This window comes from Xiphophorus maculatus, chromosome 2, assembly GCF_002775205.1.
Source record: "Xiphophorus maculatus strain JP 163 A chromosome 2, X_maculatus-5.0-male, whole genome shotgun sequence".
Taxonomy (NCBI): Eukaryota; Metazoa; Chordata; class Actinopteri; order Cyprinodontiformes; family Poeciliidae; genus Xiphophorus; species Xiphophorus maculatus.
The window spans coordinates 7,756,762-7,783,389 of NC_036444.1; the positions used below are offsets into that span (position 1 = coordinate 7,756,762).

Here is a 26,628-nt window from a genome sequence, read left to right on the forward strand (position 1 = left end):
CATATGCCAACACCTTACTAACAATAATGAACACTGAGAAATTAACTGAATATGGCAAGACCAATTGAATATAAAAAATAAGAGAATAATCAAAACCTAAACACCCAAGGAAAGTGAGAAATGATGGTAGACTGTTGACTTAATAATTAAGAGTTGCTTTTTATTGTTCTACCACATATAAAATAATAAATTACATTGAAGTTCAACCAAACGAGAAAAAGTCCAAAGGGCATACATATATCATAAGGGAACATTTTATATTCACCATCTGCTGCACAAAGGCTATTAGAAAGACATAACATGACCACACAGAGAAAACCTAGCTAGGATTATTGTATTTGTTTAGCAGTCGGGGCTCTGGTGCTAAGGAACGGAAGGAGAGGACTTGTAATCTGCACATTGTGTAACCTGTTTTGCAAGAAATATGTGCAGGCAGTCTGAGGGAAGCTGCCTACTCCTTGTCCATTCTGATCAGAAAAACTAAAACATTTGCATTTATTGAAAAATTATAAATCATTACATTATTCTAATAGTTACTACTACAGATAATCCCTAACCCATTTTGCGCCGTCTGTATAATCTGTGTGAACCACAAAGTGTCGCAGGAGCAGCGGACTCTGAAACACACTGACTGGATGGACCGTTATGACCTTTGGCCTATTTAATTCACCCCGGTGTTAAGCAAGCAGCACTTCCAGGGTTCGGCCTCTAGGGGGGGTCCCTGCAGCTGATTGTCCCCAGTCTGATCCGAACCCGCTCCTTAACATTGGCGTAACCTCAGCAGCATCTTGTCCCATGGTGCAGAGGCAGCGCTCCAACAACCCAGAGCTGCTCTGCTCCTATTGGTCAGAAAGCCTCGAAAGATCCGCTCGAAGTTCACAAAGGACGAGGAGAGGAGGAGGGTGAGAGAGGGAACAAGGCCTATCAGGGAGGACTGCCAACTCGGTCGGCTTTTATGATCGCCTTCCTGCTTTTATAAAGCAGCTGGACGGCGCTCTGTGGGTGTGAGGAGAGCAGTCCGGATCTGGATGTTGTAAGTTACAAATATTTGTTGTAATACACCCAATCGCCGCCATTTTTGTGAGACAAAAGTGAAAGCATAATCTGAGGGGGTTTATGTTGAGCTCAGCAGAACAATGCATGCTTCATTACTGCTAGCTGGATCTGTTGTGAAAATTTTTAAAACGCGTTTACGCCTGATTAGATTGTGGTTGTTGTTGTTTCCCCCCCATCCGTCTGTGAGGGCGGACTGGTCCTCTTGTGAACAGGTGAATCCAGGAAGAGACAGCAGCAGCAGCGGAGAGGAGGATGGGAGGCGGAGGACAGCAGACGGAGCCTGCAGAGCCAGGCAGCGGGAAGACTGCGGGTGTTTACACCTGGGAGGAGGTGCAGAAGCACCGCAACCGAAACGACCAGTGGCTGGTGGTCAACCGAAAGGTTTATAACATCAGCCAGTGGGTCAAAAGGCATCCAGGAGGGTCCCGAGTAATCGGACATTACGCCGGAGAGGATGCGACGGTAAATACGCTTTCTTCATGCAGGAAAAGATCATTGTTTTCCACTAATGATGTTGATAAATTGCTAAAATACAAATGTCAGTATGTCAATTGCTGATGCTTCGCTAGTAGGAAGTTGTGCTAGTCTGTCTGCATTCTACTTCATGACATGCTAAGTTATTCATGAAAGTATGATGATTCCTTTTTTTTGTACCTCCATAAATAATAAAAATCCACACTTTGTTGATTTAAAAGTCATTACTTCAAAATTATGGGAAGTTTTATTTTTCATGCATTTTAGCCCGTCGATTGGTGCAACTGAAATCACAAATCAGGTTCAGTTCAGTTTGTAAGTGCTGTGTGGTTTACACACTTTATGTTGGAGGTGTGCATAACCTTTAAGTGCAAAGTTATTCAGGCTAAATGTTGCCTAAATATGGATATAAAAGTTTATCTCAGAGAATATATTTTTACATTGACTTGAATATAAGTGAGGTTTAACTTAGAGCTTTCCTTCAAACTGTATGTCAAACTGAATCTTATATTATGTTATTTACATATTATCATAATTTCAGGTTTCCACATTGATTTCCATTTATGATCCTAGTTAATATGAATCATTTTGAAAAACTAAAGCATTAAAAGTTTTGTCTGATTTTTTAAGAACTTTTTACCCATACTGCACGTTGACCTTTTACCTTTCTGCACTGTAAATGGCTTTTTCTTGGTATTCCATGTAGTGGAAATTGCAAAATAAAATAACATAAAATAAGACACTGCTTGATTGAAACTTAAAATTTTATGTAACAGAGCTACAGGGATTGGTTTGGACATCTTTATAAGATTGTGCAGTTGAATTTTTCTGTTATTTCATTAAAAAGCGGGTTGTTAATATTTGAAATTGCAGGATGAACCTCGCTGTGAACTTTGAACAGAGTCACTACGTGTAACTGGACATTATCTGTGACAAACACATTACTTAATGCTTCTAACTGGACGTCTCTGTGTCTCCAGATGTCAGCTTGTCATGTCTAAATGTAATGTTCTAATCTGTTATTACAAGTACCATAATAAATAAAAAATATATGAACAGAATTGATTTCGAAAAGATTCAAATTTGACATTGGAAATACTGGATTTTGGAGCAGCTGGAGCTAGCTGGACTACCAATGACCTCGTTTTTTGTTGGGTTAATACCAGATGCCTCTGGCAAAAGGATATCCACATGTATTCATTAATTAACTTTTTCTTAATTGATTTTCTTTTCTTTTGTTGATGCAATTTCTTTTTCTTTAACTTCACTATAATGCACATTTTTCTACAAAAATAGAAATGAAAAAGATCTTACCAGTTGGTTCACACATTTGCACATGGTACATAACCTATGGTTGTAAATGAAGTTGACTTTTTTTTGGCCCTGAAATACCTCTACCTTTCACAGCTCTCTGCAGATTACTGCAACTGATAAAAATAAAACACAAAAAAATGGGCAGGATTAATGTATAAATTATTGAAAACTATCAATCTAACACAGGAAGAATTAGGCTATCTTTAACACTTAAAAAAATCTCCAAATCTCATATTTGGGGAACTGCAGCAATAGGGTTCGCCTGTCACCATGACACCTGAGATGCTATCTACATCCTAACCCGTTGTTTGGGAAACATGTCTACCTTTTACAAGGATGTGAGTTTGATGAACTTTGCAGGTGACTGTGGTGGGAAACAAATCATAAACACGTGGAAAAGCACTTCATGTCCACTGTCTAATATGGTGGAGGACCAGTTATGCTTTGGTTCTGATTACCTTCAAAAGTAACCTTTGTAGAGTGCCTTGCTGTAACCCTGTTAAAGGTCATTCAGTAGGTGAAAATATAAGTGAAACAAAGGCCAATAAATTTGGTACTGTGATTTTGCACATTTTTACCAGAGATGACAACAGTTCTGCAGAAAGTGACTTTTATCTGCATGCTATGGTCAGCACTTTGCTCCTAGACCGCAACATTACAACTAGACATTGTTAGTTGTAATGTTGCCCTCTGTTGGATTTGGCTCAGCTGTGCTCCAACATATATGTGATTTTTTTTAACAGCTCTCAACTTTGCTCTGTTTTTATTCTGATTTGCGCCTAAAACGTCAAATGTTTCTCTTTCCAGGAAGTTTTTGCTGCCTTTCATCCTGATCAAAAGTTTGTGCAGAAGTTTCTGAAGCCTCTGCTGATTGGAGAGTTGGTGGCGGCAGAACCAAACCAGGATGGAAACAAAAGTGTAAGATTTTACATTTAAAGGTGGTGGGGGATCCCTGCTGCCTGTGCAGTGTTTTCCACAACAAATTTTAACAACCTTGCATACACCATGAACAGCCAACTTCTGTGGCAAATACATTTTGTAACACCCCTTGTGGAGGTTGTTAATAACAATCCACTGGACTTCAGTCACTTTTTTTTTATTGCTGTTATATACTTTTACAATTTTTCCGAGAAACTGAATCTTAGATTTTTATTAACTAAAAGCCACAATTATCAAGATTTTCAAAAAAATGAGACTTTGAAAAATATCCCCTTGTGTGTAATGGACCATTACAGTTTCCCCTTTGGAATTGAATTTTTTGGTATACATTCATATTTCAATGATATTTTAAACTACTGTGATGCTCAACTTCAGTTCTAAAGAATGCATGCATATTTTAGATGTTTCCTGAGTCAATCCATCTGAATCACATAAATGGTCCATTAAGAGGCCTGTGAATAACTTTACGACATACTAAAGAAGTAATTAAGCTCTTAATTCTGGCAAATCTAAAACATGTAGCGCAACAGCTCTTGAGGGCAGTATTTGGCTACCCCAGGTCTTTATACCTCCATTCAGGTTTACTGAGATTTATAACATTAAGGATTGCACAAGGATTTTGTTTTATAATAAAAGTAACCTTAAATATGTTTTATTTCTCTGCTTGCAGGCAGAACTCATTGATGAGTTTGATCGTTTACGAGAACAGACAGAGAAAAGAGGCCTTTTTCAAGCACAGCCTTTATTCTTCTGCCTCCATCTGGGTCACATCGTGCTGCTGGAGGCCCTGGTCTTTCTGCTTCTCTCACACTGGGGCACAAGCTGGACGATGACGCTACTGTGTTCAGTACTGCTCGCAACCGCTCAAGTAATTTCAGCAGCACTAAACTGTCCTTATTGTCATTGAGTAACTTTAAATGGATGAAATAACTACTTATCCTCTCCATTAGTCGCAGGCCGGATGGCTGCAGCATGACTTTGGTCACCTCTCTGTCTTCAAGAAATCCAAATGGAATCACCTGGTCCACAAGTTTGTAATTGGACACTTGAAGGTAACTCATGATTTATTCTGTTTACCATCTAGAGTTCTCTAAAATATTTGATTGGTTTGTTTAGGGAGCTTCAGCCAACTGGTGGAACCACCGACATTTCCAGCATCACGCTAAACCGAACATTTTCAAGAAGGATCCCGACATCAACATGATGGATATCTTTGTACTTGGGAACACGCAGCCAGTGGAGGCAAGTAGCTCAATTAAGGAATGCATTTCTAATTCGTTCTGAGCTCTAATGCAGCTTAATAGCTCCCTGAACTCTGTGCCTCTCTCTGTTGCAGTACGGCATTAAAAAGATCAAGCACTACCCCTATAACTACCAACACCAGTACTTCTTTCTCGGTATGCTTGCTTTAAGACGTTTGGAAAGAATGAAAGGAATCTAAAATTGTTCCAGAACTAACTAGTTTATCTCTTTCAGTGGCACCGCCGCTGCTTATTCCAGTTTTCTACAACTACAATATAATGAAGACCATGTTTACTCGACGTGACTGGGTGGTAAGATGCCCACCTCAGTTTAGAATAAATATATTTTACATAAAAGGAAGTTGTAACTAATTTTCTTTGTAAAGAAACATATAAATAATATTTTTTATTTTTTTGTTTGAAGGATCTGGCCTGGGCCTCCACATACTACATTCGTTACTTCTACTGTTTTGTTCCACTGTATGGTGTGTTTGGCTCTCTGGCACTCATGATGTTCGTCAGGTGAGCTCACTGAGAAGGATTTAAAATGGTTCACACTCCGATAGCTTCTTTTAAAAATGTATGTGTCTAATTTAAGTTGCAAACATGTTTGTGTTTTTTTTAGTTGTGAAATAAAGAGGCAGACAAACAAAGTGGAAAAAAGAACAATCATAATTTGATTATGTATTTGCATGAACTTTTTTTGATAAGATTGCCTGCATTCTTTGCCGTATGCTTTTTCACTCTGCTTTCAAACAGAATTCAATGAATCGAAATGTGTTGATATTAAAATCCGCAGGTTTTTAGAAAGCCACTGGTTTGTGTGGGTGACTCAGATGAGCCACTTGCCAAAGGAGATCGATCACGAGAAACGCCAAGACTGGCTGACCATGCAGGTACCTGCTTTATAATCAACTAATATTAGAGTCTTGTTGTGTGTACTTCTTATCAGAGGTGGAAATTAGAGCCAACGGCATATTTTAATTGAAAATAAAATTTAATGAAACCAGATCAACATGTTTTAGGGTTCAACACTCCAGATAATTTGATTATTTTATCATACATTTTATTACATCTTATTCCTGCAAGATCACACGCATTTGCTACAGATTTTTGTATTTACTGTATTTTGTTTGATAAATACTTTACAGCACAGTATTCAGTCTATAGTTCCCAGCCACATCATCAAAGTGAAAGATAAAAAAATTAAGTACCTTTGAGGTATTTCAAACTTCCTTGTATATATTAGGACTGGCCAACAAAAAGAAGTGCATAGTTGTTAAATGTTTATCACTATGAGAAATGTGAAAAGTGTGTCATTCTTTTCCACCTGTATGAAATTTAATCTTTGTATATTCTGTGAAGGTATTTGAGGTTTTGTAAAGAAAACAATGGTGGACAAGCAGCATTATGAAAACCAAGGAACATGGCATAAATAAAGCTGTGCAAAAGTTTAAAGTAGGGTTAGACTTGGAAAAAAAAAACAATACTGGAATATCGTCGCACCTTTCCAGACTTTGTGGGGGAAAGACTTTATAAAAATTGGTTATCATTTCAATTAAAAATGGTGCATTACTTTACATTTGTCTACGTTCTACATAAAATAAAATACTTTGAGGTTTGTGGTTGTAACTTGACAAAATGTAAAAAAGTTCCATGTTGATTCTTCATTCTTTTTCCCTGTTTCAGTTACAAGCGACGTGTAATATTGAGCAGTCCTTCTTCAATGACTGGTTCAGTGGACACCTCAACTTTCAAATCGAGCATCAGTAAGTCAAAGGATTTAAACTTGGACTTTAACTGACTTTGTTGTATCATGTCAGCATTTTTACAAGGTGCTGTTTGCTAGTGATTTACTGCTCTGGACCTGCAATGGATTTAATACTTTCAAAGAGAATGTATTGTGCTCAGAAAGACTTGTCCTATTCCGTACTTTGTTAAAAATAAGTATTTTAAATTATATTTACTTGTTGTCTTCTGAATGTAATATTTATTTTTCCTATTTTTTAATTTTTAGTTTACCTCTGAAGCTAATGCCCATTCATTTTTGAGTCCATTATTCTGCGTCTCTCTTTCAAGTCTGTTTCCCAGGATGCCGCGCCACAACTACCAACTGGTGGCGCCGCAGGTCCGCGAGCTGTGTGAGAAACACGGGATTCCTTATGAGACAAAAACTTTGTGGCAAGGAATGGTTGACGTGGTCAGGTAATAATCTAGAGCCACTGTAATCTAATAAACAAAATGATCATAAAACAACAAGAAACTAATCAACCCTAATCCCAACCCTCCTTTCAAACCTTCTTCCAACTTTAATTGGATGTTCCAATTACAGCAGTCACACTGCATTTTCATAGGAAATGCTAATTTTTTGAGTTACTAACTACATTGTTTTGAGGCTATTAGTCTTTCATTAAACAGTTATACAAAACAGGCTCTTAACTGATGTTTTTTCTGTTCTGTTTCAGGTCACTGAAAACTTCAGGGGAAATGTGGCTTGATGCATATCTCCATAAATGATTCGCTGGCTTTTTCATGTTTGTCACTTAATACAAAAATCTAATAGACAAAACCGGAATGATCTGTGTTTTTCAGTGTTTAATGTAAATGACTGTTCTAATCTTTAGATTAGACTGGATTTTTGAGGATCAACCATAATTCAGTGTTAAACTTGAAATTATAAAATGTGACTGATTCAATAAAGACTTTCAACAACAAATAGTGCATCTTTTTTTGTTACATTAGAATAATACTCATGGTAACTTGAAACATAAGAAAATGCCAAAAAAAATAATGCTGAAGACAATAAAACATGTAACTGGAATTCATCTGGACTGGAAACAGCAAAACATAATTATGAAACTACTGCTGAAACAGTTATAGTTTATACAACAGAAAGATGGTAACTTTTAGAACTTAAATTATACCTTGAAACTCATAACTGGGCATTGCATAATTTTTACCTTTTTCCAGTGACATCCAGCTTTTGGTTCATTGGAGTTATTAAATACAATGTTATTAAAAAGTGGGAACAAAACGGTACATAAAAATCTGTTGCAAAATATTAATGGTAGATTCTTTAATTATGTCATCAAAAATATTTACACCAATAGCATTTTCTATGAATCTTTATGTCATTTTACATACCAGAAAACAAATTTAGTTCATTCCTCTTACGATAGACACTATCGTACACAAATAATAGAAGATGTGCAAAAGTCCTTAAAATTGATTAATCTATTTTTGCTGTAGTATAATTAAACACTAATTTAAAAAAATAAACACTCGGTGAGGAGGGAAAAAAAAATCCATAATAGCACTTAATAACTTTTTTAAAATGTCACCTGCGTCAAATTTACAAGGCCTTAAAGGAGGAGTAGTGGAGGCTTTGTTTTCAAAGTTCTATCTTACTTTTTAAAGTTGTTCAGAGTGTTGAGGTTGATTTTCTCATCAGTATTTTACTTAACTGGGTCACTACAATTTCACTGAGAAATCAATTGGTTTAACCGTGCCTTAAGACAGAAAGTCAGATTGTAGAGAGAATGCTGTAGAGTTGATCATATTAATCCAATAAGAACTGAACTTCTTGACAATATCAAATTGTACAGGGGACATTCACTACATTGTTTCTTCAGTGATTTTCTGAGCATGGCTGCCTTGGTCTGTTTCATTTTGTTCTCTATTTTTTTCCCTTTTTCCTTTTATGAGAAGATTCATGTTTCATTTAATCATGAAACGTGAATCATTATTCACGTGAATCGTTTCTATACCAACAAGTATTTGATTACTTGTTGTTTCACAAGTAGTCAAATAGAAACAAAATGAAAAGACTATGAAATACTGTGTGCACAACATAATACCATGCACTAATGTATGACTTTGTCCATGGAATATGAAAAAGATTTCACTCTTAAAGAGCTGCAGAAAAAGTTTCCAATGTGAAAATATGCTTCAGCAATAAAAGATTCATTCATTTTAAAGGTTTATACCCATTTTAGGTATGCCAATAAATTTGGAGGGTGCCATATAAAAGTTCCCACAATTACTGAGAAAGGCATACTGCTTTATTAAGTTGCCAAAATGTCAAATAACATCAAGAAAATAAGAATAAGAACATGTATTCTAATACTTGTCACTGATTTATGTTCACCAACCAGATACAAACTTCTGCCATACACAACAAAAAGTATGCTCGCTTTATTTTTTCTGTTCGCATTAACATGAAAATAATTGGCTATGCAATAGAAAATGTGTGAAACATCCTGGCACTGATTTTAAAAAGCAACTGCAAAGATTTTAGATTTTACAGACAAATTTTGTAAACAGTATAAAACAGTATTATTAAGAACATACACTGACCCTGCTCTCTCATCCACACGTATGTTGTATGCATGTCCTGCACATACACCAAACTGTACACGAGTTCATTCCTCTTCTTAGCAGGTCATTTCTTCAATAATTTCATCAATTGAGAAAAATGCAACATAATTTGAAAACACTTGAATAACAAACATCTAACATTTTACAAAATAAATATGCAATTAAAAATGAGTGTATTCAATGTTGTTTGTTTCTTTTTTATCTGAGGATCACAAGAAAATGTTCGCTGATTCATCGAGCTGCTGCACTTGGAAAGCTGTGAGGAGGGAAAGCATCTAAAGGAGGTCGTGGTGCTCCACGTGTTCAGTCGTAGCTGCTTGTGGAGTCGACCTTCTCCTTCCTTCGCGTCATGATTTCCTGCAGCTCAGAGTCTCCCTGGGTCTTCTGGAGAGAAAACATATTTGATGCTTTATATCATTTTGTTCTCTGAGGCATTCCCAGAGCACGGCAGCTACTTTGTCCATAAAACTTCAACAACATGTTGCAGTTTTATGAGAGAGCTCCAAAAGTTGAGCAGAGACTATAATTTCTTAATCAGTTCTAGATGTTTATGTTAATAAATACTTTTCTAAAAAGGCCAACTTTACCAATCCAGCACTGATCTTTGCTTTGTCCAACATTTTCAAATTTGCATGTATTGTTTATTATCTTGTTTACGTTACATCTGACTGGTCTGAAGAGCAGTGTGATTGTAACTAACACTTCAAGTTGTTTGCTGAACTGTTGTTACAGTAACTCTCCTGAAGGTGGCACCAAAGGGAAACTTTTGGAAAATTATAACACTAAGCAAACAAACGATTAAACTGTAACACATTTTACCATATTTCTGCTTCATCAAGATGTCTGCTGTTGAAGCTAACCTATTTTGGAAGTTTACTTTATGTCTATAAGAAAATAGAAAACAATATTTTAAACCATTTCAGAGTCCAACTTAAGAGTTGTAAAAAAATAAAGTAGTTTATTTGCAGAACCATCTTGAGTGAGAGTTGAGAATACAATGGCACCAGACTGGATCATGTGTTGTTAATTTCATTTTCAATCTATTTGCAATAAAACCTGAGAGCAGAGATGAGCAGCCAGGATATTCAAAAAACAGGGCATAAGTGGACCCAGCAAAAAAAAAAAAATTGTAAGGTTGTAAATGGACTGAACTTATATAGCGCTTTTTCAGTCATTTTGACCACTCAGAGCGCTTTACACTAGAGTCACATTCACACAGTCGCACTCACAAACACATTTATACACTGATCAGTAGGCAATTTGGGGTTAAGTGCCTTGCCCAGGGGCAATCGAACCTACAACTTTCCGATTGCAAGATGACTACTCTACCACAGAGCCACAGTCGTTTGTAATGGTAAACAAAGTTATGGTTGGCTATGTATTTTTTATTTTAAGTCAGTTTTACGCACTTTAATAAAAAAATGAATTCCTAACTGTTTAGATTATATTTCATCAACAATTTAATCATTTGATTTTTTTTTGATAGCAACCCTAATTTTAATTCTTGTCAAATTGTGATCTAACTTTATTGACCTTCTTGACTTTTTCTTTTCTTTTCTTCTTCAGTTTGAGTGTCAATGTTGTAAACTTTGATTTTACAAGTGCTGTCAGATAGTTGATTTTAATCACCTCTGAGTCATTTTTTCTACTAAACATGTACTAATTTAAGACTATTTCCTGCAGTCTGAAAGCTGTTGACAGCTCCTACATTTCTAAATGCACACTTTGTCCCAACTTGCCCAAGTATAGCATGAAGATTTCACACATCAATAAAAAGACTCCCAGAAAAACAGGTTTTTAAGCAGGTTGCATGCAGAGGATTGTGACCAACCTCTAATTGTCCTTTCTGCAGAGACACCTGATTGAAGACACGGCCCCCTTCTTCCCCACACACGGCCTTCAGCTCCTCTTTGTTCAGGGAAAACAGCTGCGCTCCTGTCAGGATTCCCAAACATTCAACAGTCCTGCAGAAAGGAAAGTAAGACAGTTTATTGTAATAGCACTTCAGATACATCTGTTGCATTTCTGAGTGTGACATTGCTCCTAACAGAGGGCATGTCATTGCTGGTTAAACAGTGAAGAACCAGATACAGTCTTCTCAAGGCATTGTGGCATGTTGCAGCAGGAAAAGCCTTGGTGTCAGAAGTGGCATAAGGAACAAGTGGATTCCTCTGAAGTGAGTTTGTTCCATCCCCTGGAGGGTTGCCTCTCGAATATTTCCACATTTAAAAAGCAATTACACTTTCAGCTATGCCTTCTAGTGCCTGATCTCTGAGTCATCTCTTCAAAACAATATAGCCACATAAAAGCTACCTCTTCAACCATCTCCCAGTCAACAATTCTAAAAACTTGCGCAACATGACTGAAGAACAGTCATTTAATGACTGTTACTGCCAAGATGGTGCAGGACGTGAAAGCGCTGCACAGTTCATTTCATTGCAATGGGATTTCTGAAGCGACTGTGCAGTTGTCCATACTCAAAGTAAATGTTCCTTTCTGATTGCCATCAACATCAGAAAGATGAAGATCCTTGTCTGTCTTAAAGAGAGTCTTGAAAACAGACGTGAACACCAGTTATTCTGACTCCTCTGACAATTCAACACGCCTCACCTAAAGTGGATACCACAGTCTGCTACTGTCTTGCATCTTGTTACTCACTTGTTAGCCACCTTGGATAAAGACACCTACTGAATGATTAACGTTATGTAGATGTAACGCTGCTGTCATTGTTGATGTAATGTCACCTTTATGACTAATGAGAGCAGTTCAGGTCATCTGAAAAATGAAATAATCTCTCACGTTCTTGCGCATTAATATACCGTATTTTTACCTTTTATTGTTGCTGAATCCTTCTATTCCCATGTACAGAGCCTGGGAAGGTATTAATACATCTTAAGCCTTTGCATCTTTGTCCTTTATATCGCAAACTTCAAAGATTTTATGTAATTAACCAACACAAACTAGTGCAAAACTGTGAAGTGGAAGAAAAATGAGACATGGATTTAAAAATCTTTGACAGATTCTGAAACATTTTTTCAGAATGTTTGGTCTGAACTTTGGTTAGGCCATTCTAACACATGAGAAAAATAAAAATAAAACAACCTACTGTAGATCTTGTTGTGTAATTGGGTTCAGTATGCTGCTGTCTGAATGAAATGCCTCGTTGACGTTAGCAGTCAGAGGGGAATACAGAGACTGATTCCAGATAATAGAAAGGTAACATTATCTCAAATAACTACTCATTGCATAGAAGGTATGTAGAATGACTTCCCTGAAAGAACATGTGAAACATTGAAACAGATGTGCAACAGCAGCAGAAGACCGACACTGAGGCCACTGCTGACAGGTAAGAACAGAAAACTGACATTATTATAACCTGGAATATAACAGATAAAGAAACCAATTGGTTTGCCCAATCGGTCTCAGTTTCACCTGTTTTACAAAATGATGTATGATATATCAGTGTTTTCCAACTCTGGTCTTCAAGGCACACTACCCTGCATGTTGTAGGCATTTCCCAGCTTCAGCACACATTACTTCTACTGATTGCTGATTAACAGGCGTTTGCTGAGCTGCAGTCATCTGAATCGGGTGTGTTAAAGCAGAGAAACATCTGACACATGCAGGGCAGTGAGCCTTGAGGGCTGGGGTTGGTATAGATTATAAACCTTGCCTTCCACCTCCAAATGTGCAGTAGTATTAGTCTAATTCAAAAATGGTTTGGGAAAAAACCCCGAGTAACTTTATGACTATGAAGACTAATCAAATACACTAAAAGCATCACTGCCGTTGGGTTTTTAAGTGAGTAATTAGAGAACGTGTGCAACAAAGCAAACTTACTGTTTAGAGAAAGCTTTTGCATTGAGCCACTTTGTCACCTGCTCTGGAGATGACTCGGAAGTTAATGGCACCTGTGGGGCCGCCGGGCGCTCTATTCGTATCTTTCTGGGTGGCGGGTTTTTGTTTGCTGTGATTTTCATCAATAGCTCATTATTAACCTCGTCCATCTCTGCAGAACAGAAACATGATAGAAACGGAAGTAAGAACAAGTGTTTTGTTTAAACATTCTCGGTTTGTTGTTTTTGCTGTGTGCGTTGACTCACTTTTGTCTTTCTGTATTCCCCCTTTGAAACTGTCCCTCTTGTGCAGAGGATCAGTGGGCGAACTCCTGTAGTCGCTCTGGAATCACACAGCCACACACAGACGCAGTTCAAGACAGAGAAACCACAATGTTACTACAAAAACCGGTTCAGCTTCACTCTTTCTCCGGCCAATTCATTTTTGAATGAAAGCCAGAAGCAAAATATGCGAATGTATGTTTTGAACAAGGAAGAGGAGCTGCATGCATGAGCTGACGCAGGATCTTTGTTGTGCATACCGTCTGGAGGAAGTGCAAATTGGAATGTTACGTAGGAAGTGCTGACAAGTTGTACAGAGCAGCTTGCATCTAACACTTCAGAATATTTTGTCTTTCCATTATTTTAGGTCTATAAGTGTCTTAAATTGCCATTCAGCAATATTTGCTCTACTGTACAAAAATTCTCCAAATCTATCTCTTGTCTCCAGCCTTGGTCAGGAGATCCTACAGATTTTCTCTCAGATTTAGTTCTGAACTCCAGCCCGATCATACGGAAAACTTTAATTGTGTTCTCATGGAATCATTAATTTCTTTGTTTGGATGTAAATTTGCACTTACGGTGATGCTCAGGGATGAATTTTTTTCCAAGCAGATGCTTAAAATTTTGGGGTGAGAAACTACTCACATTTTGTAAAAAAAAAATGACTCTAAACATGTCTCTGCAGAGTAAAGACACCATATTTGTTTTTTGTTTTTTTCAGTTGAATCATATGGGATATTTATGATATTTCATGTGGAGGTTATGAGATAAACATTGTCTCTTTTACTCAACAAAATGTTATTTTAACAGGGCTATGTACACTTCCTGTATACCAAAAACATTTAGTGAAAGGAAAGTGTGTTTTTCTTGCCCTGGTATAGATGTAGCAGCCTCTCCACCATCTCTCAAAGCCTGAGCCAAAGTATTTAGGAAATCAGAGTGATAATATGTGTACGAGTTTGCAGTGTTTCTCAATGTGTCTTGAACAGCGAGGACTGCAGTAAATGTTGTGCATGCAGAGTTGGTAAGTTACCGGGTAGGGCTCTTCTGGTTCTTCTAGCCTTACAACATCCAGGATGTTATATGGGACGTAGCCGGATTGGCCGCTGCGATTCCGTAGTTTCCACCACTGTTTGTTATCTTCCAACACCTGCGAGAAAAATTCAACAGCTCACTCCACAACACAGGAAGCTGGAGTAGATGTGATACATTATCTCCCAAGATCTTTCTTTAACAATTCTTTATTTAAAGGGCACAGTTCTGAAGCAAAAGAAAACATCTCGATTGAAACTGTAAAAAACAAGTGTGGCGTTACAACCTCTAGGATTTCATCCTGCAGCACTGACAGCTCGTTGGGATTCCGCGCCACAAAATTATAACAGATTTTGGCATATTTGCGATTGCTGTGCATCCCATTTGGTGGGGAATGATTGACGTAATACTAAAAAAAGACAAAACAGAGAAAACAGATACATATTTAAAGACACAGCTGTTTAATAAATCTGAACTGAAATAGGGAAACAAAAGCATCTTACATCATCAGGTGAATGTCTTCTGTGGTCAGGGCTTGTGGGAGATGCAAGTGGACTGGGTGGTCCCTCGGTTTCCCATGGAGACGTCAAAAAAAACTCTGCAGGTGGCTCCCATCCATTTCGAAACTTGGGGTAATAAGGAGGTGCACACTGATCTTTGGGCCACTCTGCTCTGTAAGAGGAGGAATGTTTAAAAGTGATCACATAAAGCCAGCAGCAGGAGCGGCAGCACTCCACATGTAAACATACCTGGGTCTGGTCCATCCGTCGCCAAGCAGCTCAAACATGGTCATCTCTTTGGGGGTGAGGTGTCCACGTAGGAAGTCGACGGCATCCATCGAAAGATGAGGGGAGATGACGGAACGCACCAGGTCAGGACTTCCACACGTCTGCAGGACCTGAGAACATGATTTAAAGGTTCACAGTTGGACCTTACTGAAAGAATAGTGCTCATTATCTCCTCTGGATATCCAGAGGAGATAATGTCAAGATACTAAAGATGGCATAACAACCCTAAAATTGTGGAGTGCTTTGCAAATCATTAACGCCCTTTAGACATTTGCAATGCTACAAGAATAGTTTCAGTGTAATTATGAAGTGGTAGAAAAATGACATATTTTTGCATTGTCTTTTACAAATAAAATACATTTAATACAACGTCAACATTTACGTTCCACAAATCAGAAAACAGTGTCTATTTGTGGACAATTTCAGCTCATTAAAAATACAACTATCTTGTGAAGTTACAGAAGCAAACCTACCAAGACATGTCTGTCACTCTGGAGGAGCTGCAGAGATGCACAACTCAGGGGAGAGGACTACTACAATTAGTCGAGCATGCCACAAACCTGACCTTAGTGAACATGTTAAGAAAGGTATTCTGCTCAAATGATGCCAAGAGTAAACATTCTTGTTAAAGTTCAGAAACAAATCAAAGGAGAATCTGTTGCTAGACTTCAAATGATCTGTTTACAGATGCTCACCATACAATCTGACTGAGCCTGAGCTAGTCTAAAAAGAAACAAATATGCTAAAGTTTTGGTCTATAAAATGTGTGAAGCTGGTAGAGACAAGACAGCATAAATGGCAGAAAATAGTGGTTCTAAAAAGCGCTTTTCACTTTTCTTTTTTTATTTGTGTGTCCTTTAAAAACATCTAATCTAATGTGTTAGTTTATCACACAAAACCCCGATAAAATACAGTTATGTTCACATCGTATGAAAACCTTTTGTATTTCTCGACTACATAACTTTAGAAAAGCAAAAGTTAATCATATAACCTAAACTTGTATAAAATGAAACAGTGAAAACAATAAAGCAATTAATAAACAGCATTAAAAACAAGCAGCGCATAAAAAAAAAAATCAGAATAAAATCAATTAGCTGCTGCTTTACAAATCTATCTACCATCTACTGCAGCACAGTTTCTGGAGAGAAAACCCTGCTTGGGCAATGTGGAAGAGTTAAAATAGATCAACTTTCCTCAGAAATATCACAGAAATCTAAAGAGTTCACAAATCATTTTCCGTCCAGCAGTATCGAAGGAGTGGCTGAACACTCCAGCTTTGAAAGCCATGCATGTCGCTCCAGTTGGTTAAGTGTTTGAGCAGAGGACTGAGAGAGGGTGTGGTGCCAGAATAAAAAAAACAACAACAAAGAAACCACAAATATCTGATGTGAAAAAAATGCAAGCGATGAGCTGAATTTAAAGAGCAGTCTGTCTGTGGCCTCTCAGCTGAGCCAAGTTTCATTTTAACTAAAACAAATATTTTAGTGAAGGCCTCTCAGTGAGAGAAAGACGGCTTTCCTCAGTCACATTATACTCAAACAGGTAATGGTTTTTGACTCTTACCAGCTCCAAAGGTCCAAACAGGAAATGAACCAGCTCCGGAGCACTTGGGTTCTGTAGATGTTTCTTCAGTTTGGCCTGCAGGGGGCAGAGTGGCAAACAATCACTGGAGAGTCGATGACCAGAGAGCGGCCGTTCACCAACGGAGGTTAGAAGCTTTGATATCTCACCAAGAGGTTGAGGGCCAGCTTCAGTTTCTGCAGGCTGTCAATGAACTCTGCTTCAGAGGGGGGCCTGGCCCGCAGGGTCAGCATGCCCTCTGTAAGCAAGAACAACAACAGTGACCACACACAGAGGCCAGGGTTACCGGCTGCTCCACACCCCTGCTGCAGACAGAACGCAGGTTTCACTTTCTTGGCAAAGGATCAAAGCCATAAATGTTCTGTTTTTTTTTTCTTTTTTTCATCTATTCCAGAGCATTTTATAGCTGAAGCGATACAACGAAGGAAGGTAATAAACAGCTCACCTTGAGCAGGGCAAGAAAAACTCCTACAGAGTTTCATAACCAGTGACTCAGCTGGTTGAACAAAACGTTTATGACACAGGATATGTTGGATATAAAATGGGAGTTTAAAGTACACGCTGACTGCTTTCGTAAATTGTCGCTTCTGTAGTATTTGCTTTTCTGTTGTGTCATTATTTAGGGATGGGAGGAAAAATTACGAGTTAGCCGTAATAATTTTACCAGTATGAATGTGAACGAGAAAAGTCTCTTTTCCACTTACTGGTTGTTGGATCTTTGTAGATTGATTTGCTTTCCATAAATTCTCAACTACAAAGAGTTTCCAAGCTGGTTGTAAATCTCAGACTCCTTTTCATGTTTAATGAACCACTTCACATCTGTTTGGTAGGTCTTCAAAAACATTCAGCAAGAGTCAAAAATTTAGCCATTTGAATGCTTTTTCACAGCACAATCTTGCATGATGCTGATCAGCTGCATGGAAATTTTGTTGTACCAACAGAGATGTTTATGTCTTGTTACTAGTCACACATAATTTCTTTGCATGAAGACCTCTTCACTTGCTGTGTACTCAGACATCATATGCGTTTCTTATGGTATGTTTTACAAAGTGTCAGAAAGATACTCTGGAATAAATAAAAGGATCAATAAAAGAATCAACGAATAAGAATAAATTTGAAAATCTGGTTAAATGCAGCTGTTCCGCACTGTTAGTACTGTTTGGACATGCTTTTGTAGAGTAGTAGCTATTCATTATTCTGATTTCAATATCATTTCATGTTTGTTTTGGGGGTTTTTTCTGATTAAATAACAATGAAGGAATCTGAAGCTTCAAAGTAGATACTAACTTCAGCCTCTCTAACCAGTCACAGTATTCCAGCAGCGCTTCCATGCTGATCTTCCAAGCTGTCACCGTTTCTCTTTTTAACCATGCAACAAATGTCTCCATACAGACATTTTATTTGAGAGCTTTTCAATGCCTACTTAACTGAGTGTTGTCAGCCAGTCTGATCATCAGTTTTAGTCATAATAAAACCTATTGGACTAAATACCTCACACACTAACAACAACTGAATAGAGCTTCCCAGACAGACAGTTTGATGAGTAGTATTGTTATATTTCAATACTGTAAGATCTTGTCATACTTGATCAAACGGATCTTTGATTCATCTATAAAATTTTCTACCTTTCAAATGTTAAAAAACAACCCATAAAACATGAAAGCAGGTAAAGTGTTGACAAAGCATGCATAAATATGATGAAATGATCAGCACACAGGACACAAAGAGAACCACACATTGCAACGTGAGCAATATGTCCATATTGTCACGCTGATTGAGCCACTGCAGAAGAAGAAAGGTTGACAGACCTGCTGGTCCTTTCTTCTTGTTCTTCTTACTCTTGTTGCGTTGATTGAGCTGATAAAAAGCCTCAGCTGCCTTCTGCAGCCGTGCCACAAAGATCTCGATGTCGTCCAGGGCACAGTTGAGGATTTGCTGAAGAATAATAATAATAATAATCGCTGTAGTCGTTATGATCTCATGAGAAGGACAATGATGACCACCACAGTGGATATCAAAGCTCACCACATCCTTCTCAATGCGCTGGGCCAGCTTTTCATGCGACTCTGCATCGTAAGGACCTGCAAGTGGAGAAACTATCACTAACTACAAAAAAGTACTAATACCATTACTGGTAAAATTATGTTCTGTTACTAAATGTGTGAGTTTGCATGATTGTGTAACTCTGCATGCGTTCTTACCATGAGTGTTTGCAGCGGCTGCCGCTCGTCTATTTGCAACAGGTGGCGGGCCCCTGGGGGACGAGGGAGGGAGGATGGTTTCTCTCTGACGCTTCATTTTTTCCTGGTTCACCCTGAACAGGGAGAATGGGGCAAAATGCATCACTAGCAGTCATTATTGCCACAAAAGTAAAGGTAACTAGTAAAATAAATACATATGCATGTGTGTGTATGCCATTGTTCTTACTTGAGGGTTTCCAGCCTCATTTTTTTCCCATGTTTGTTGTCGCCAAGTGCACTGTCTATGTCTGCGTGAACCATCTCAGCCTGTACGAAGCAGAAAGAGACACAGAGGGAAGAAAAGAAATGTTTTTAAAAATCACAGATCTAGGTGAGTGGTTTTACAATTATATCTAAACTTCTTTTCTTTTTTTTAACAATGACTTTGAATGAATTTGCTCAACAAGTTTCATTTTGCAGAAGCTCTTTCACACAAAAGGTATGTAGCAATAATCTGTGACTTGAAATAGTATTTACTGTAAATAAAAACAAACTTCTATGAATATATCTATAAATGCATCAGTCAGGTCCTTATTGGTGAGCAGTGAGACAAATAAAGATCTTTTTTCAACAGCCTGATCGTTTATGTATTTTTGTTTTGATGCATAAATAATGATAACAGTTGAATTTGTTTCTTACCAGTGTGATTTAAATTTACTACTTCTATCAAGGAAACTGCAGCTTTTTTATGGTCCAAATGTGATCATAAAACATTTATATTTGTATATTGTTGAGGTAAAATAGAGTTTGTATTCTTGAATAGAAAATCAGAATCAGTTTAAACAAAAGGAAAGAAAAATCTTTCCTTCCCTTGGCCAGAAGGAAAGAGACTGTAATAATATGATATCAGTTATATTTGCCATTAAATTATTGGGATTGGAGCCATTTTAAGATGGTAGAAATGTGCTTTTATTTTTGTCCTGCTCTAATTTACTATATCATCAGCCCTAGTAAAGATCTGATATCTAGTCTCCATAACAACCATTTATTTTACCACTACTGACGCAGGCCGTATTGTTCCAGTATTTACACAAAACAAAGAAAATAAACGCTGCAGATATGTTGCTTAAGGTCCAAAAAGCTCCATTCAAATTTCTAAAGCATCACTTTAACTGGATTTTAACATTTAATTGTAATTTTTAATGTGTTTTAATGGTATCTAATATGTACTTGGTTATAGAAAGATAAAGAAAAATAGTTGCATTATTGTAGTGACTTTAAAAAATGACATTAAGGGTTTACTTTGTATTTTAAAATGTGATTATTTGTTTAGGAAGTGCGAATCTTTCTACAGTAGGTTAAAAACATATAACAGATATAAAAAAAATACATTATTTGCTCAAACATGGAAGTCAAATTTGACCAAAACAACCAATATAAATAGCTGAATATATTTTTAAACAAACAACATAAAGGTATTCAAGGGCACCTGGACAGGTAACAACGCACTTCAAGTCTTGGAAGAAAAAAAAACACTCAGACACACACCTCCACTTGGTCACAATGGAAAAAATGGATGTCGGGTTTGTGTTGGTCCCTGTCTTGACACACGAGCAGCAACACAGATGGGTAGCGTGTCTGATTCAGCACCGTCTGGCAGAGGTGTACTGTGGTGAGAGGGAAGTTCTCCAATTCTTCCTGCATAACAACCAGAATGCCATTGTTAGTAAGAAAAAAAATGTTAAGGAAAAATAAAACAACATCACAAGAAGATACCAATTATTGTAGATTCATATGGCATGCTTTACACTTTTCTGACGTATTTCTGAAAATCTTTCCTACCAGATGAGAATCATCAACTCAAACAACCACATTAATCAACATGAAATTTCAAGAAAGTTCACAAAATGTATAAATAACTTTGTATTTAACTAATAGCTTAAGAGGTCATGCAGAACATCTACATCTGTTTAAATCTGACCTCCTTATGGGAGCATACCTAATATCAGAGAGACACAGAGGCATATGCAGAGCATAATGTGTGAATATGAACAAACCTGAGTGTCACAATCAAGAAGTCTGACTGCCTTGTCTGTGACCTGCAGCAGCATCTCCTGTGTCCAGATTTTATCCCTGGAGTCCAGAAGAATCAGTTTCTTGATAGCATCGTCTACTGTGACAATAGACTCTGTCTTGTCCATAACAAACGTGGAGAGATGCTGAAGAAGAAAAAAAGCTGTTAGTGATTAAAACCTGGAGTTGGGTAAAAGAAAATGGATAAGAAGCACACACACAAAAAATGAAAACGATTCAAATTGTTCAAATTGGTTAGTTTTCTCCTTTGCCAAGGAACTTCTTCTGTGTTTTCTGTGTCCTCTGCAGAGTTTTTGGCAAACTGCAATTAAGACTTTAAACAACTGTCTTTCAACAGTGGCTTTTCTTATCACTCTATAAAGTTCACATTGTGGCATATACAACTATTACTTGTCCAGTCCATAGATTCTCCAACATGAGCTTTTACAGCACCTGCAGAGCTACTACTTACCACTTTGCTGCTTTTCTAACTTATACTCTACTTGCCCAATCTGTTAGCTTAGATGGACAATCACATTTTGTGGATTGAACTGAAAAGTGCTTGGTGAGATGTTCAGAGCTTGGTGTAAAGTTTCATAACCTAACCCTGCTTCATTTTCTCACAGAACAGCTGGATTCATACACAGATTAAATTACACATGTATGGATTTCATTTACTAAGTGAACGTGAACTTGAAGGGAACTTCAAATTTTTACAATTTATAGCATTTTATATTTTATTTTTATTTTATCTACAACTACTACTCAGTGGTAGTTGTTATTGTGTCTTGTCTCTATGCTGTAACTGCGAAGTAATTTCCCTGCTGGGATGAATAAAGTACTTCTATTCTATTCTATTCTATTCTATTCTATTCTATTCTATTCTATTCTATTCTATTCTATTCTATTCTATTCTAAAGCTTTGTTTACAGGATGAGATAAAGAAAAGATCTGAATACACAGCCTGTTACATCTTTTCACATTTAATTAAGACAAGTTCATAAACTCTGTATAATTTTCTTTCCACTTCACAATAATACACAATTTCATGCAAGTCAATTAAATAAAATCCAAGTAAATCTATTAAAGTTTGTGGTTGTAACATGTCAAACTTAGAAAAAAGTTCAAGGAGCATAAATGTTTGTGGAAGATATGTTTAATCTGTCCAAATGCCTCTCAATTTCAGTTGGTTCTGCACAAAAAATGACTGCAAACAAGAGATCAAATGAATTTATCAGTTTTATTGATGTGACTGCCTAACAGTTTACCAGAATGGATTAGCTTAAATTCATGTTAGCATATTTTTACAAGCTGTATTTTCACGTGATGCTTTTAGATTGAAGAGTTGGAGCATTACTAACACCAAGGTTTCGTTTCTGTGATAGGCAAATAGCTATCCTTTATTGCATCTGATGCAATCCGGTTGCAGAGATAAACTATAAGGAAAAAATTAATCGTCTTTCAAATGAGGGTGTTTCACATCTTAGACCTGCTATTATGATAAGACATATAAACCTGGAAAATGAAACTTAAAAAAAAATCTAACTGCAAGCTTATTTGTTTTGTTGGTGGTTAATAGTGAAAAAAAATACGAGCTAAAAATACAGATTATAGCAGTTCCTTTAGCTAACAGTTAAAGCTTAGCTTGTGCTTTTTTTTTTTTTTAATTCTTGCTCTAAAACATTTAGCACTGCTTCTTTCTGCATTCATTATGTTGGAGTATGTCTTGCAACTTGCCCATGTGTTATAATGAATGAATTTGGAAAATTATCAAGATTGGCATTGGACACAGTTCAGATCTGATCACTGACCCACAGCACATCTTTCACCTGTGCATATCCGCCCCACATAGCTGCACTCCGAGGGCTGACTGTTCTATCATAAGATCTCATAAATCACAGGAACTCACAGGATGTGAGCTTTAATCTCTGGTCGAAGAACAACCCAGGATAACATCATGATGTGATCTTTATCTTTTTCCGCTGCAATCAGGCAGTCTAAATAGTTAACATGCTTAAATAAAAGTCAAATGTTAGCAACAATAATACTACACAAGCTACTTGCTTCCAAAGAGCCATTGATTAATCAATATTTTCACATGATTAATATGTGAAAATGATTAATTTTGATTAATGATTAATCAAAATCATATATTAATATTTTTGCAATATTTTCAAACAACTTTTAAGGATTTCTTGACATTTTTTTAAATGCGCATTTACCTGGTTCTCTCTGCCAGCTAAAAATCAAAGCCATCAGTAACACTTAGAAAAAAGTCAAGTTGAGATTTGGTCATTTGAGATAAAACAGTTCAAATAAATTTTAATTCCTGTAAAAATCAATTAAATGATTTGACATGACAACGCAGGGCATTTGGATTTACAGATTAAGCTAAAAGTTTCTTCTAGAATTAAACTAGCATAAAATCTGTACAATACAAAAGGCTCAAATCAGGACTAGATCATTTTTACACTGATTACAAATGATTTGATTTTTAAACTTATGCTTTTTTACAAAAAAATGATTGTTGTTTTTGTTTTTAATAAAATATATATATATGATATTACTCGTCTCCCCTGTCATGAACCCTTTACCACACACTGTCTCATGGGCTGGAGAGACAATCTATATTCTATTACACAGCAACTTCAGAGCACTTTAAAAGATTACAAAGAATGTATGTGATACAGAGGTTGTCAAATCTAAATAGATATGATTAACTTTTTCTATTCTCTATAAACCACTTAATAACAACTGTAACTGAGTATTAAAAACGTAGGAAACTTAAATTTTTTAGCTGTAATTCTAAACTCTTAAATCGAATCATAAAACAAAGGCTTTACCTCAACGTGGTACTGCGACGTCTCTTGCATGATGAAATTTGAGTTGGAGTATTTTTTCCGCTGCTCTGTAGGTAACAAAAGAGAAAAAAATTATTCTATGCAGACAAAAAGCTATTGTAAAGTACTGTAGATCTCTCCATTAAAAACCAGCTCTGACCGCGAGTCCACATGTTGGCGTTTCAGTAGTGAGACGAGGCGAAGGGGAAAAGTAATGGGTGAGCTTGAAGAGCACACAGCAAATAAGGAAGTGACAGCTTTTTACCTTATGACCTCACAGTCAACAACTCTGCTAATGTTTCAGGTTTGTGACATACTTAGCAAGGTAATTACTTTAGATTGTCTATTAGATAAATGTTTTTTTGTACTGAAACAAAACAAAAATCATGTCAAAATATACAGTGTTTACCTTTTTGTAAAATTAAACCTTTTTGTAAAATTAAACCTTTTTGTAAAATGTGTCAGATTAAAGAATATATACGCCCATATAAGTAAAATGGCCCCAAAGGCACCAAATGAGTACTTTGTTTTATTGATCTGGTACTAGTAGTCTTCATTTTCAATAGATTATACAGGAAATGGACAGAGAGTGAAAGGGGGAATGCAGCAAAGGTCTCAGGGTCGGAAAACAAAACCCCAATCGAGGACTGAGAGCCTCCCTCTACACCATGCGCCACCCTTAAATAAGTTCATCTTAAATCTTATATTGTAGGGTTGCATGTATCTTGATTTCCCCCCCCACATTTCATAATGTTGTCAGAGTTGGCACGGAACAGCCAGGGCTGGACTCATAAGCCCAGATTTATTGGAGGTACAAAGATCAATGACAGCACCAGGAACGGTCCCTCCTCTCTGGCACTTTACCCACTGGTTAATAAAGTCTGACTATAAATCTGAGACCAGCTAAATAATGAGCCTGAGTCTCTACAATAAGAATGATTCTTCACAAGACAAAACATTTAAGATGTTCAAAAATGTAACTTAGAAAGTTATAAAAGGGAAATCTCAAACTTTGCCGAACTTTGTAAACGTTAAGTTTCTTTAATAGGACAGTCTGAAAAACTCAATTTATATTATCAGGGATTCCATGAACAAATCAAGCTCTATAAAATCTATCATAGATCAGGTTTATATAATCTAATCAATATTTTCAGCTGATCACTAACTCTCATTGCAGCATGTTCAAATATGGAGATTAGATGCAAGTGGCCCAAAAACTAAAGCTCCCTAAATGTTGAACGTATCATGACACTAGAACAAAAAGTTTAACAGAGCTTATCCAAACACTGCAATATTTAGCACAGCTTTGCCCAAAGTTATGCAGATCTGTTTAGAAGTATTTTATCGGGAGGCCATTTGTCTTCCAGCTGATGCTTGATTTATTTGGGTCATTCATATTCAGTAGCAGAATAATAAATTATCAACAAACATACAACATAATAAATAGGTAAGAGAAGAAAACAATCAAGGTGGTTCAGTGACCTGCAGCTGCTACACATGGCCTCATAGGAGATTCACATAAATAAAAGACTATAAAACACTGATACACCAGCACAGAAAGGGACTTATCAGGTCCTATGGATGATAATGGAGTCAGATGATAAAGGTGTTTCTACAAGTTGTTTTACAGCAAGTTGAATGAACAGTTTGTACCACACAACCTCATCTTAGTTTGATTTAATATGTTCTTGATTTTGTATTACAGTTCCTTTTAAAGTCTTACAGTGTCTTGCAAAAATATTCAGACATCTCAAAGGTCCTAAGACCAAACTTTTAGAGTTGCATTGAGCTTCCTTCAGTCAATACTTTTAAAACCACCTTCACTGTAACCACTGCTACATGTTTTTACAAGCTTGTGCATCAAGACTGCTCAGTCAGAATTGATAAAAAGTGTCTGTGTGAATCATTTTTTTAGGTCTTGCCTCTGATTGTCAGCTGGATTTAAACTGGACTTTGACTGGAGCGTTCTAATACAAGCTTCGATCTAATCGCTGTGGTTCTGGTTGTTTGCTTAGGGTCGTTGTCCTGCTGGAAGGTGAACCTCCACCACAGTCCCAAGTCTTTTGCAGTCTCAAGCAGGTTCTCTTTGATGATTATCCTTAATTAAATCCATCAATCTGCCTGTTTGCTTCATTTTCTAATCCTAATAATTATTTTTGTTCACTAACAATCTCTAGTAAACCTCTGAGGCGTCCACAGAACAGAGGTAATTATGTGGAGATTAAATCACACAGGAGGCGGACTCAACTTGTTATATAAAAATCCGAAGCAAATTGTCAGCAGTGAATTTTTTTGCAGGGTATCCAAGCAATGGTGGCTTAGTTACCCCATACTTTTCATGTCTTTGTTTTTAAAATTAAAAACGGTTTACACCAAAATCAAGATGCACTGTTTTTAAAACTTTTACAGCAAAAATATTTTATGGTTGTTTTCTCCTTTCTTTGTTGTTTTAAAATTGAAACCATTGAATCTTTAAACCTATAGATTCTTTTTCAGAGCAAAAACATTTTACAACTTCTAAAAGCCAGAATCAAACAGGACAAAAACACATTAATCTTAGCAGCTATTTATGTCCACATGCAAGCACCAGATGTCCTTGTAGATGCTTAGTTGAT

General features: G+C 36.8%; 2 protein-coding genes across 5 annotated transcripts in view; one reads left to right on the forward strand and one right to left on the reverse strand.

Moving 5' to 3' along the window:
* Positions 1–744: 744 nt before the first annotated feature.
* On the forward strand, positions 745–7,740 carry LOC102222635 (fatty acid desaturase 2-like). The gene is made up of 13 exons (XM_005806953.2): positions 745–1,033; positions 1,244–1,518; positions 3,652–3,762; positions 4,454–4,651; positions 4,734–4,835; positions 4,900–5,025; positions 5,120–5,180; positions 5,260–5,336; positions 5,449–5,546; positions 5,824–5,920; positions 6,714–6,793; positions 7,104–7,229; positions 7,490–7,740. Exons 2-13 carry the CDS (start codon positions 1,309–1,311, stop codon positions 7,539–7,541), a joined length of 1,338 nt encoding a protein of 445 aa, XP_005807010.1. The 5' UTR covers positions 745–1,033; positions 1,244–1,308; the 3' UTR covers positions 7,542–7,740.
* Positions 7,741–8,085: 345 nt separating this feature from the next.
* Positions 8,086–26,628, reverse strand: part of eps8l2 (EPS8 like 2) — a 31,184-nt gene continuing 12,641 nt past the window's right edge. For 2 of the 4 annotated variants that reach the window (XM_023326492.1, XM_023326500.1), the window contains exons 4-20: positions 24,017–24,081; positions 21,158–21,319; positions 20,649–20,798; positions 19,348–19,427; positions 19,122–19,234; positions 18,946–19,016; positions 18,729–18,855; positions 17,070–17,158; positions 16,903–16,977; positions 15,301–15,449; positions 15,055–15,223; positions 14,838–14,960; positions 14,553–14,669; positions 13,505–13,580; positions 13,242–13,410; positions 11,233–11,365; positions 8,086–9,785 (exon numbers count right to left, since the gene is read on the reverse strand). In XM_023326492.1, the coding sequence (XP_023182260.1) occupies positions 9,705–9,785; positions 11,233–11,365; positions 13,242–13,410; positions 13,505–13,580; positions 14,553–14,669; positions 14,838–14,960; positions 15,055–15,223; positions 15,301–15,449; positions 16,903–16,977; positions 17,070–17,158; positions 18,729–18,855; positions 18,946–19,016; positions 19,122–19,234; positions 19,348–19,427; positions 20,649–20,798; positions 21,158–21,319; positions 24,017–24,081 (1,949 nt within the window). In that variant the 3' untranslated portion in view covers positions 8,086–9,704. Of the gene's footprint in view, positions 9,786–11,232; positions 11,366–13,241; positions 13,411–13,504; positions 13,581–14,552; positions 14,670–14,837; positions 14,961–15,054; positions 15,224–15,300; positions 15,450–16,902; positions 16,978–17,069; positions 17,159–18,728; positions 18,856–18,945; positions 19,017–19,121; positions 19,235–19,347; positions 19,428–20,648; positions 20,799–21,157; positions 21,320–24,016; positions 24,082–24,173; positions 24,275–26,628 lie in introns of those variants that run through there. The other 2 variants (XM_023326511.1, XM_014471745.2) reach the window with 2 other exon arrangements.

Excerpts from the sequence above, each read along its gene's own strand:
- LOC102222635 (XM_005806953.2), top strand. The coding sequence starts at position 1,309 with ATGGGAGGCGGAGGACAGCAGACGGAGCCTGCAGAGCCAGGCAGCGGG. Across the intron at positions 5,181-5,259 it reads ACACCAGTACTTCTTTCTCG|TGGCACCGCCGCTGCTTATT; the intron begins GTATGCTTGCTT and ends TATCTCTTTCAG. Across the intron at positions 5,337-5,448 it reads TTACTCGACGTGACTGGGTG|GATCTGGCCTGGGCCTCCAC; the intron begins GTAAGATGCCCA and ends TTTTGTTTGAAG.